Below are 13445 nucleotides of genomic sequence, written 5' to 3'. Positions count from 1 at the left end.
TTACATGTATACAGCTTGATGTAAAAAGAAAATTAAGAATCCACTATCAAAAGCAGAAACCCCGAAATTACAAAAATATCAATGGGGGTGATTAATAATTTCACTCTACATAAATGCATAAATATATATATATATATATATATATATATATGTTACCATGGTAATGCAGTAGTTCATTCAACAGGATTTTCCTCTTATTTATTGCCATATAACAATACCAAGCTTGTGATGGCAATTCAGCACAAAACGCATTCAAAGGATGGACCCAACCCACAGTAGTTTGATTCCTACATAAACCTTGTTCATTGTTGTTTATCAGGGTATAGCAACACACCAATACCCCCCCCCCCCTACCCAACAGTGGAAATCAATCCTGGACATCAACAAATTACATAGCCCAAACAGGTACACATGTGAATGGTTTATTTGCATAGGAAAGCAGAGCATAAACCATTATCGGACAGTAAAGGTATTCTTAAGCCTAGTACTCACAGTTATACTCATTTTCTCTGAGCTGTTCTGTCTGCTCATGTAACCCTCTTGCCCTTCGCATCCCTCAACACACAGAAAGCAGTCTGTGGTGTGGCCGATACCAGAGGGTAGCACCTTATCCCTTAACATTGCATTAATTACTGTACTCTTGCCGTTACTCGTTCTGTTAAAAAAAAAAAAAAAATTCATTGACCTGATTATAAAGTTCATAATTATTGCAAATAACATAGAGAGTACATGTATTAATGAGAATGTGCAGTCAAATTTAATATTATTATGTACATTGCAATTTCATGATGAACATAAAAAAAGTTTTTTTTTTTCCATAAGTCTCATCACAGGTGGACCCTGGAGCATTCATGGATGAGTGTCTATTTACAATTAATTGTAATTTTTTTTGTATTTTTTTTCCAGACTTATACCTGTTAATTGTAATAGATTGCATTTTTCTAAATTATATACAGGGCAAAGGTTATCCATGCAAACACTGTCATATTTCCTGCTGATGTGAATTACATTGTCTTTGGTAATATAATTTTAATTTGCAAGTATCCACAAAAGGTACTACATACAGGTAAATCTATGATTTAAGCAGTGGTCAATGTAATGATTATTACATTTAGTCAATGTAATGATGTCTATGAACATATGTTAGATTTATCAGTATTTTAGTACTTGGAAAATAATGCTTGAAAATGATTATAAACAAGGTAAAAAAAAAATCCAAAAACAAAAGATAAAATTCAGCATAGTCATTAAATTCTATAGGTAACCCTAAAAATTATGGGGTGGGGAGATCTGATTCAGCCACATCCTTGTGACATTTTTCAAGATGAATTATTAATGTGAGGTCTCACCACAACATTTCTGAGCAGGGACTTTTTCTTCTATCTTGAGTCCTGCACATTGTTTTAAGACCAAAATTGGGGGTTTCAAAGTTAAGAATGATTTTGTACAATCTCATATTGAATCAGCCCCCTCTCCCAGCTATTTAGTTTTTTAACAAATTACAACCATGGCTTTAATAATAAGAACTTTAAAATGTCAGTTTTCATATCAAGACCACTGAAATGTACATGTATATCATTACAATGTTCATTGTTAATATAATAGCCTTTATTTTCATTACAATGCATTTGTATTATTTGCCCCATCCCCACAACTATTTAATCTCACCTGCCGAAGAATGCTACTTTCATATGATCTCTCTCCAGGACATCTTGGATTCCTCTAACCTGGTTACTGAATGCTTCTACTTTACTCAGTTGTTCATCAGATACTACCTGCGAAGCTGAAGATATCCCTGAAAATCAAACAAAGAAAATTAAGATGCAGTCTCATAAACTATGATAAACCCTGATAATAGCAATGTGCCATTCTCCTTTCCCAAACAAACCCTACTTCTGTGAACTTTGACCCCACAATAATGGTTGTAAAGTCAATGTACCATCTCAAAGCTTTAACTTGAGACTAGCACTATATCTGACCCCATTTACCTTTCAAATTCTCCTCCAAATCACCACTATGAGTAAGCAAATGGTCGTATAAATGCAAACTTTTTCATCATCATCATCATCATCATCACCATCATCATCATCATCATCATCATCATCATCACCACCATCTCATCTAATATAGGAGTGAACTGTTGATCTTCTGATCATTGACTAAGTCATGGATTACCGTACTGTCAGTTCACAAAGTTATACATGATGCAAACAATGGATGTCAGGGTACATCAAAATATCTGCCAAGCCAGAAATTATAATTCTATAAAACCAGTCTCAAATTTGACTAGATTGCATGCAGATAGGAAGGATTACAACAAAGAAAAGAAAATCAAAGACATCGTAACAGCTTACACAGCTGAAAAAACTGGTATCATTGTTTGGTACGCTATGGCAGTGTCTTCCTTAATATAAATACGGATGAAACCCTGGAAACAAGTTAGCTTGTGTGACGATAGGAAAATAAAAGGGTAAATTGCCAATTTGACTGCTGCCGACTCGTCCACTCACCACATGGTCTACTTTCATTTAGTCCACTGCCATTCCATCCATCAACAATTCGTCTAACAACCATTTGGTCCAATCATTACTTTGTCTAATCACCATTTCCTCTCATAACCAGTTGGTCTAATATCCATTTCATTTTCATTCATTTTTGCACAATCAACACTTAATTCAATTAGACCAAATGATATATAGATTAAATGGCTATTGGACCAACTGGTTATTAGACAAAATGGTGAGTGGACGAAATTGGCAATAAACCATGTGTGGATAGTAGATGAACTGATGGTAGACCAAATGATAGTATACGAGTTGGAAATTTTGACGAATTGGAATCAGACGAATTGGAAATAAACCAATATAAGTACCAAATCAATGAAAATTTGAGAAAAATTGAAAAAGAAAATAAGTTATGATCATTTGAGTGTTGAGATAAGCAACCGAGATGTCATTATACAACTCCCTAATAATTGTTATACCTGTACATATTTACTTTGTCACTTTCATTGAGTCTATCCATAGGTATAGATTAGGTGTTTTATTTCTTAATTATTTTTTCATGGGAGGACATGTAATAATGGTTCCATAAATGGACAAGAATTCCACTCATAAGAATGAAAGAAAAAAAAAAAAAAGATGTATTGGGGATTACTTTCAGTGCACTACACAAAGGGGAGAGTTGGACATCTGTGACATCACAAATCTAGTCGCACTGCCAATGGGACAAATTCCATAGTTGACCTTCAAATGCTCACAACTTTCTTATTATTTGTCCAATTATTCTAAAACTTCCATCACTTTTTTTCTGTTTTCATACAAGTTGACTTGTTCCAAGAGTTTCAAATTCATTTCCATGAATATTAAAATGGTAAATTTGGGGTTAATTATGAGACCTAATTCCCAAGATTTTACTTTTCTTCTTTCCAAAATCTACCCCCCCCCCACCACATAATAGAATTTGAACTCTTACCATCCAGGAAACTGTGGCTGTCCATGATGTGACCCGATACCTCCTTGTAGATTTCATTAATCTTTCTTTTGGCATCAACAAACAGTCTGAGTGGGGTACTGGTACGACCGTCTTCTGGTCTAGCCATTGCGCTGGGCCTGCGCCCATATCCGTTGTCCATGGTACACAAAATATGTAGGCTGAAAGACCTGTGCAACATGTACATATAAGAGATATTAAAGTATTACAACTTTCTCCCAGCAATGCCCAAGAATTGTCGTTTGTTGACAGCACTAAGTATGACCAGCACCAGGGGTTGTCCAAGAAAACAAAGATCCAATAAACCAAGACAAATCATGTCTTGATAAATGGAGATTATCCTTGTTTATGAGGACAGTTTTTTTAATTTCAATCTTAGGTAATTTCCTGCTGCCATTCGACATGGCAAACTTATTTCACAAGCCAGCACAGTCAATCACCACAACACACACCAATTTTTTGTATTTCTCCTCGTACACAGACAGCTCGCGATCGTGCAGCTGCCATTAGGGGATTAACAATGCAATATCCCCCGACATTGATTTTCGTCTTTATTTCATTAATAAAGAACTGACCAAAATATAGAGTATTATTCCCTTTTGGCCTGAAATGCACCATGATGGGAAAAAATAAACTTAGATTCTAAAAAGTAAAAGGAAAAAAAAAACCAGTGAATAACTATCATACTATTCTAGTCTGGACTTAGCTAGACTCAAGTTCGGCTGTCGCGCAACTCCCACTTCCCTGACCCTGGTTTATTCGAACATACATTTGATTTGGCCATCGAGTCCCTGTAGTCTGTACACATCGAGTTTAAAGAACTTTAGTCACTGCAATATTGGCGAGTGGCAGGAGTGGAGCCAACGGAGTTTAGCGGAATGACCACACTTTAAACAGTAGAGGCGCACGGCCAATATTGGAGACTGTCTCCAATGTGGGAGATTATCTCCAATATCAAAGACTTTTGTAAAGAATTTGGGTATCCAATTTCAGAGACAGTCTCCAGTTTTGGAGTCCAATTTTCATTTGTTTACATTTGCTGCAAAAGGATTAACTTGGCGGCAAATAAAAATGTGATAAGCAGATTCCTCATGAAAAATTACCCCTTTTCACCGTCTACTTTTGTTTTGATAAGGATTTTTGTTGTCAATCACACACAAAACAAATGGGCTTCTGACCTCAGGCTCAGTGAGACAAAATTTTGGGTGGAAAAAATCATGCTTTTGTTGGTGTTGTTTCTTTTATCCTTTTGCAAAGCAAGTCTCCAATGTGGGAGATTGTCTCCCCTATTGGAGAGAGTTTCCCAGTCCCATATTGCCTATTGGCCGTGCGCCTCTATTCTCTAACAAAAAAGTTACTGTTAAACACTAGTTACACTTACAGATAAAATGTTGTAAATCGGATCAAAATTCAGATCGAAAAACGGATCGGCAGTTAAGCTTCTAAAATCAAAATCGAATCGAAAATCGAATTGGCGATGTTTAAAAACAAAGGAAAACAGAGACCAAGCTTTTGTCTAGTAACTTAGATACAGTAAACTTAACATGTGGGACCAGAGACAAGTTTTTAATAATAATAAAAAAAAAATTATAATCAGAGGTGAGTGGTCACAAATAAAAAGATCTGATAAAAGCTGAAGGGTGTTGAAAAAGTCTGAAATAGAAAGAGCTCCCATACTTCTTGTACAGAGGAAAGCCAAAAATAAGCTGAAAAATGAAAATCAAAACAAAAAAATCAGATATCAGTTAAAAATCTGCCAAGGCCAAGGCCAAGCCAGTCTCCCACCCCTGCCCCTGCCCTGGTCTGGACAAGAATAGATTTTCAGACTGGATAGACATAACCCGGGACATAACAAAGAGATCAGATAGACATGATAGAATAGATCCATCTTGACCTTGCAGCTTGACTTTACGGCATTATCGTGGTTTATGTCACCTGTCCATTCACTGCCGTTTATTTCGTCAGCGGTGGTGACATCTTTCCACTCCCATTGGCATTGACTTTGTAAATTGTAGTGAGCGTACACGCGAGAAGGGAGGTGACAAATTTCACGATAAGGCCGACTTTACTTGGGAGAAATCTCTCAGTGGTTCTAGCAATAAATATCAGTAATGTATGTAAAGACATATTTTTTGTCTTGCCTCACCTTATGTAAGCTTGATTTTCCCCCTTGCTGTTGCTTCAGCATACGGTATGAAATCAATGCATGCGCTGCGCTGCATGCATGTTGTGTGGATCATATCCACTGAACTAGAGATACGTGGAATACGTGTCCCCATTCCCAACGTACACAAAGCCGTGCGGCAACGAAGAGCATCGGGCTTCACGCTCGACTGAGCGCGCCGCCATTTTGCTAGGTCAATACTGGCTGGTCGACAAATGCTGCGTGTAGGCAGATGGGAGAAAGGAACGCAAAGAAAGTGTTCCTTGTGCTGTTCAAAGTTTTAGTTTGCTTTGTTACATCATGAACTATATGTTACTGACTACTTTCATAACTGAAAATGTTGATTTAGTCAGATTTTTGTATTAAAGTGGAGTAAACATAGCCTAATATATGAAATCATAAAAAATCTACCTTTTTCACGCGCACACTGTGACAAAGAAAGGCCCCACAACAAATTTGCTTTCTGAGTAGGCCTACTATTTGTCTGAACAATAAAGGCCTTCTAGCTGGTTGCATTAAAAAAAAAATCTTTTAACGATTAGAAATCATGTCCCTTTTCTCTAGCTTTTTTTTTTACACCTCACTTCTCATTCAACTATTCATCTCATCTCATTTTCTCTGATTTTCCTCTTCAGCATATTTAGTGTCCATCTCTCTTATCCTCCCTTTTCTCCATCCCTTCTATTTCTTCCATTTCTACTTTCATGCATGCCCCTCTCTCTCTTATTTATCCCCTTTATATCATCTCGATCTCCCTCTTTATTATTTTTCCTTTCTCTTTGGCTTCTTTCTCTCTGATTTTCCTCTTCTTTCTCATCTCTCTCTCTTACCTTCCCTTTCTATCTATCCCCCTTATATCTCTCTTTTATTTCCCCATCTCCCTTATATCAAGCCCTCTTATCTCCCTCTCGTCTCGCCTTTCTCTCCTCACCTCTTTCTCATTCCTCGTCATTTCCCCTTTCTCTCCCTCTCTCTTTGATCTTCCTCTTCTTTCCATCTCTTCTCGTTGATCGTCTGTTTCTTTTTTTCTTTCCGGCTCCATCTTTACCATTTTGCCTTTCTCATTTCAACTTTCTCTATATAAATTTTGAGTTCAGGGTGAAAAATTGAATAGAAGTTTGAGGACAAGAAGGTTGTTACTTTTAATGAGCCTCCAAAGTTGGACCTTCGTGCGCTCAGCCATGAATTATCTAGGGGTGATGGATAAACAAATTCAACTCTAACAAGTTTACTAATTAGAGCACAAATCAGAAAAGCATAGAAATGGTAATTCCATTTAAAAAGTTGTGGCACTAAATTTCGCTTATTTTCACATACCAGTTATATGCATATCCTGGTCAGTATGAAATATTCCACATGTCAAAAATTGCACAAAAAGACCACTATCTCTTGTCAAATATTTCCCGGGATCGTCCCGTATTTTGCTCCTTTGTCCCGGCGTCCCGACAAACCCTTCCCGGGACACCTATCTGTCCCGTATTTTTAGAATACTGAACAAAATGTAGTTGATACATAATTTAAAAGTGACGAATTTTCATCAAATAACCTAACAGATGACGAAGCAGAGACAACAATCGATAACTAAACTTTTGCAAAGTTTTGCGGGTGATTTTTATCCTATATAACCCAATACATTGCAAACGAGCTGGCTTCCTGCCTGTATGTGTGTGGCAGGCTCTATGCATGTAGGATCGGAGCAGATTCTCAATGGTGCAAACAATCTCACATGATAAACAGTTTTTCCACCAAAATAATCACAAAATCGGCGGGAAATTTTTATCATCATAATTATAGATTCTCATATTACTGATTTAATACACTCTTAAAAATGTTGGGCAACATACGGTCCACACAACAATTGGTTAAAACTTTATCCAATTCTGGGTAGTTTTACACCAATACTGTGTAGTTTTCACCCAAAGCACACATTATTGGTGTAAAACTACCCAGAATTGGATAAAGTTTTAACCAATTGTTGTGTGGACCGTATGTTGCCCAACATTTTTAAGAGTGTAGGAGGAACAAGTTTTTTTAGTTTTCATTACTGGATCTACATGTAGTTGTTTTAGCTTTCGTTTTGAGTCTTGTTGTGTAGGATGCCGGCGCTGTTTCCTCTAATTTGTAAGTTGACAATGTTTCACTTTGAAATTTTATTCATTTCTAAACCACTTTTTCAAAATTTTAAAGATATATATCTAAAAAACACCAAATATCATTATCATTTCTGTTAGATGATTGGATTGCTTTTGTTTGCTTGAAGTTTGAACTTTTTCCTCGTTCATTTTTATTCTTCATCCTTCTATCCTTCCTGCTTGCTTTTTTTGTTCCATCTATCTTTTAATATTTCCTACCTTTCTTTCCTGATCCTGTCTGTGTGTTAGTTTTCTTTCTTTCCTTCTTTCTCTTATCTGCCCTTTTTATTTACTTCCTTCTCCCTTCCTCGATCACCTTTAATTTCTTTTCGTTTTTTCTCTCCTTCCATTATTTTTTTTTCATTCTCTCCTCCCTCCAATCTTTCCTCCCTCTCTTTCATTCATTCTTTCATTCTTTATTTCATTTTTCCTTCTATTCAGTTTCCCCTTATTCTTTCTTTCCCTCCCTCCCTTCCTTCCTTCCTTCCTTCCCCCTTCCTGTTTTCTTCTTTCTTCGTTTCTTTCTTTCAAAGAATGAACACATTTTTCTTTCCTTCATTCTTTGTTTCCTCCTCCTTTTTCTTACTTTTTCTTTCTCACCTTTATTTTGTCTGTCACACATCTTCCCTTTCTTTCTTTTTCTTTTTTTCTATATTCGATGAATTCAAAGAATGACGGAAACATTTTTTCTCTTTTATTCTTTCTTTCATCGTCCTTTTAATTATTCTAACTTTCTTTCATTTTTCCCCTTCATTGTTTTCTTTCTTCTTTCTCATTTCATTTCTTTTCTTTCTCTCCTTCATTCTTTCGTTCACCCTCCCTTCCAATTCTTTATATTCTTTTCACAAGTATAACTGTGTAGCCTTCTTTGATAATCTTTCTTATCGATTGTCCCGTATTTCATTTTGTGAAATCTGGTCACCCTGATTTAAACCCTTTTTTTAACTACATGAATTACCAGGTCCCAGTACATTGTGCATATAGAAATATGGTTGTACATGATTGGCTTAATGACATTAAAATACACTTTGCCACACTAAGTACATCAGTATTAATTCTATATTTATAGAGAAAACATATTGCATCTTGCACATACTTTCAATTGCCTTCTACGGCGCGTTCTCGAACAATTGACCTAGCAAAATGGCGGCGGTCACGTGACTTATCAAGTTCGCCGGCGATGTTTTGCTTGGGTGAACACGACTTCCACGTATTTTTAGTTCAGTGATCATATCATGTAAAATTCATTACAAAATTTGGTTGCGCTGGTTCAAATAAGAGCTTCATACTTTAGTACCGTAGTAGTGTAGTAGCAGCGAACAACCAGCTGCCGCACGTGCGCCATCAGCGCGAAAGAGGCGCGCCAGATTTAAACGTACCGGTAAATAGCCCAGCCAGCCAAAGGAGCCCAGCCGGTTCTGCCGGCGCCGCTAGCTAGCCCTAGCCGGCCGCGCCGCCGCCGCTAGCTAGCCCTAGCCGGCCGCGCCGCCGCCGCTAGCTAGCCCTAGCCGGCCGCGCCGCCGACACATCGCGAGGTCGAGGCGTAATAACTCGCTGTGTATTTGTAGTGGCTATACTGTACTAGGCTGCAGCTAGTGCTACTGACACTTCGCTGACTACTCGTAATCGAGTGAGGTCTACTGTAACTAGTTACAGTCTGTAACTGTAAGTAGAGCGAGATCTAAGTAAAGTTAGACCAACTTGATCAAACTTCAGGTCAACTCAGTGATGAAATGCAAGATGGGCGAGGAGGACAATGTAAATGATTTGGCCTATACGCAGGCAAGTATTTACTTTACTGCCTTTAGTAATTATTTTAGAGTACTTTTGTTTTTGTTTTAGTACAATTAATGGCTCAGTTTGAAGACGATATTTGTAATTTTGTTGAAGATAATCACTGTAGGGCCTAGTAATTAAGTATAAATGGTAACATGCATAATGCTGTCCCTGATTGTAACTATTGCACAGAAAAACAGTTTTTTGAATTAGTTTGTAATCTGGTAATACCAGAATGAGCACTGACCTAACTCTCCTTCATAATGAATATTCGCAGCTTGTGGGCTTGTCCCTATTGCCTATTGGCCACTGGCGTAAATCCCGGGGGGGGGGGGATGGGGGGATATATCCCCCCCACTTTTCGAGGAGGGGGGGATGGCCTGTACAAACATCCCCCCACTTTTTACGAAAGAAATGAAAAAAAATCACAAGAGATAATTGTTTTATTGGTGAAAATTCTTCCTGAAATACCGCTTAACAAATAAAACAATTTTATTGCATCATAAATGATAAAATGCAAATAAAGAGCCAGTTCACCATTTCCAAACGAAATACTTATGACGGTTATGTCCTTATTATAACATTGAAGAGAAACCCCCGTTTCTTCCAATTCATCAATGTTGGGGTCTTTGAGAAGGGATCAAGATCGAATGTCAAAATATATGAAACATTTCCTGTCCGTGATTACGTTCGCATTAGTGGATTGGTGAGATATGTCTGCTCTTCATGAATTCCTAAAATCAGTCCTTAAAATGTCCCTTCTGATCTGAATATAAAATATTTTCAGCTCGCGCTTCGCGCTCGCATCATTTGGTTATTGAAATACGTATGGTCCTAGTTAATTCCTACAAAGAAACCTTAGAATGTCCACTTCAGGTCTGAACTATATAAATTTTCAGCTCGCGCTTCGCGCTCGCAATATTTGATTAGTGAGATGCGTATGATAATCATGATTGCAATGACTACAAAAAGTGTTTCATTTGTTCAGATCTAATTCTGATAAAAACAGCAAGCGCTTGGCACTCGCATTAGATGACTATGGTGAGATATGCATGCTCTTAATGGATTCCTAAAATATATTCCTTAAAATCTCGCTGTTTGGGGTAAAAATATACGAAAACTTCAGCTCGCGCTTCATGCTCGCATTGTTTAGCGAGACAGGTACCTATCATGATTACACAAATTTGATTACAATGTCCCTTTTTAGGTGTGAATATAAAAAAATTTCAGCTCGCGCTTCGCGCTCGCATTATTTGATCAGTGAGATACATATCCCTTTAATGACATTGTCCATGTCTCTATTAGGTCAGAATAACTGGCAACTGAGCGCACTCACTCAGTGATTCAAAATTTTGCTGGTGCCCCCCCCCCCAATGCCGTGACCCACGGTACGCCACTGTGTGGACATATCAATGACAATTCCTTGCATATCTAAAAACATGATTGCAAAAAAAATGCCAAAATATTTCAGTCATCCCCCCCACCCATCAACACGGATTTACGCCAGTGCTATTGGCGTCTCTGAGCATGCTGAGACTTGGTTATCTAATTCTAGTGAAAATGATATGAATCTCTTTTCTGTTCCAGGTTATGATATAATTTGTAATAATAGGAAAAATAAAAGAGGTGGTGGTGTTACAATATATGTCCCTTCTCAGTTAGATTATCAGGTTTGTCATGATCTTAATTTAATGACCATGATGACCGATCATTTGGAAGCTGTATTTATAAAAATTTTGCTTCCTGGTAAAAGAAATGTTGTTCTTGGAGAAATCTACAGACCTCCCCATGGTAATTTCACAAGTTTTATAGATGACATGCAAAATATATTGGAAAAAGCTTTGCTTTCTCATAAATCATTATTTTTGATGCCATGGGGATTTTAACATAAATCTATTACACTGCAATGATAATGTTCACGTTGATGACTTCTTGAATCTGTTAATGTCTTTTTCATAGTTACCCTTAATCACAAAGCCTACCAGAGTGACTGATACATCTTCCACACTTATTGATAATATTTTTAGTAATTCGCAACCAGTTCTGTCTTCTGGAGTACAATTTCTGACTTATCTGACCACTTTCCTGTTTTTACTAAACTAGCTTTAGGACAATATAAGGATCCAAATATTTACAACACCCATACTCGCCAAAGCAATTCTGAAAATATCGCTCGGCTCAGAGAAGTGTTAATTTCGGCTGATTGGAGTGACATACTCTCAGACCAAAGTGTTGAGAGTGCCTTTGATAATTTCATGAAAAAATTAATGGTTCTATATGACGAGAACGTACCTGTGATTAATTGTACAAATAAGAGTCCATTTAGAGTTCCACGTATGCCGTGGATTACCAAATCTTTGTTAAACTCAATTAATAAGAAAAATAAGATGTATTACCAATATAAAAAAAACAAAGTCAGCATTTTTGTAAAGGAAATATTCAGCTTATAAAAATACTTTAACTGCTACATTGCGTAATGCAAAAAAGCAATATTACTGTGCTCAATTCCAAGCGACTTTTAATAATATTAAGGATACCTGGAAAGTGATCATAAATGTTTTTAAAGCACCACTTAAGGTTTCAAAGATAAAACAGGTAATCATAAATGATCAAGTTGTGGATGATAACAGTGTTATTGTAGAAGAGTTCAACAATTATTTTTGTAATATTGGTCCAAATTTACAGGCGGCTATTCCACCCTGTCAAAAAACCTGTGCTGACTTCTTGTCTGAGCCTACTTTGGAAAGTCTATTTTTTTGCCTACAAGTGAGGAAGAGTTGACTGATGTGGTTAGATCTCTCAAAAGTAAAAAGAGCCCAGGCTGTGATAATATTAAAAATGAACTTATTAAACATGTTATTGTAGGATTCTTGACACCTCTTACATCTTTAATCTTTCAATGTCAAATGGCATTGTGCCTAGAAGCATGAAAATTGCAAAAGTTGTGTCAATTTTTAAGAAAGGCAACCCTGAATTGTTGACCAATTATCGTCCAATTTCTTTGTTGACATCTTTTTAAAAAATCCTTGAAAAACTCATATATGCAAGGGTCATACATTTCTTTAAAAAGTCAAATATCTTTTCGAATTTTCTATTTGGGTTTCGTGAGAAGCATACAACTACACATGCCATTTTGCACTTTGTTGATAAGGTTGCCACTGCCTTGGATAATTACTTGAGCACAATTGGTATATTCTTGGATTTTTCCAAGGCTTTTGATACAGTTTCATGATCATAAAATTTTGCTACATACAGTAAGTTATCCCGTTGCCCTTGAGTGGTTTAGGAGTTATCTCACTGACAGGAGACAATTTGTATCTTTGAATAGAATTAATTCCAGCTTGCAAACTGTTACATGTGGTGTACCTCAGGGGTCTCTTCTAGGACCTCTCGTATTCATACTGTATATAAATGATTTTCAAAATTCATCAAACAAATTATCCTTTATTTTCTTTGCTGATGATTCTAGTGTATTTTTTTTCACATAGGAATCCTCTAACCCTGATAGAAACACTGAATTGTGAATTGAAGAATGTTATCTTGTGGGTTCAAGCCAATAAATTATCACTTAATTTTCAAAAGACAAATTATATGCTTTTTAGCAATTCCTTAAAAATGTTGCCTGGCAATGTAATGTTTAATAATGTCTGTCTTGAAAGAGTAACCACAACTAAATTTCTTGGGTTATTTATTGATGAGAAATTGAACTGGAAACTTCATGTAAATCATCTCTGCAAACTGTTGTAAAAAAATACTGGTGTTACATGTATATACAAGTTGAGATCAGTTTTCCCTAAAGAAATTTTATTTATATTATATTCCTCATTAATTGTTCCTTACTTAAACTACGGTGTGCTTGCCTGGGGCAACTCACTTAAAAC

General features: G+C 36.6%; 1 protein-coding gene across 1 annotated transcript in view; it reads right to left on the bottom strand.

Annotated features, from left to right (window-relative positions):
- Window positions 1–5744, bottom strand: part of LOC129253625 (mitofusin-2-like) — a 31132-nt gene extending 25388 nt beyond the window's left edge. The window contains exons 1-4 of the mRNA XM_064108012.1: window positions 5639–5744; window positions 3475–3662; window positions 1669–1795; window positions 493–655 (exon numbers count right to left, since the gene is read on the bottom strand). Coding sequence (XP_063964082.1) covers window positions 493–655; window positions 1669–1795; window positions 3475–3634 — 450 coding nt within the window. The 5' untranslated portion in view covers window positions 3635–3662; window positions 5639–5744. The remainder of the gene's footprint in view (window positions 1–492; window positions 656–1668; window positions 1796–3474; window positions 3663–5638) is intronic.
- Between the last annotated feature and the right edge of the window lie 7701 nt (window positions 5745–13445).

This window comes from Lytechinus pictus, chromosome 2, assembly GCF_037042905.1.
Source record: "Lytechinus pictus isolate F3 Inbred chromosome 2, Lp3.0, whole genome shotgun sequence".
Classification (NCBI taxonomy): domain Eukaryota; kingdom Metazoa; phylum Echinodermata; class Echinoidea; order Temnopleuroida; family Toxopneustidae; genus Lytechinus; species Lytechinus pictus.
The sequence above is the reverse complement of the archived record's forward strand: the minus strand, read 5'-3'. Positions and strand labels throughout refer to the sequence as shown.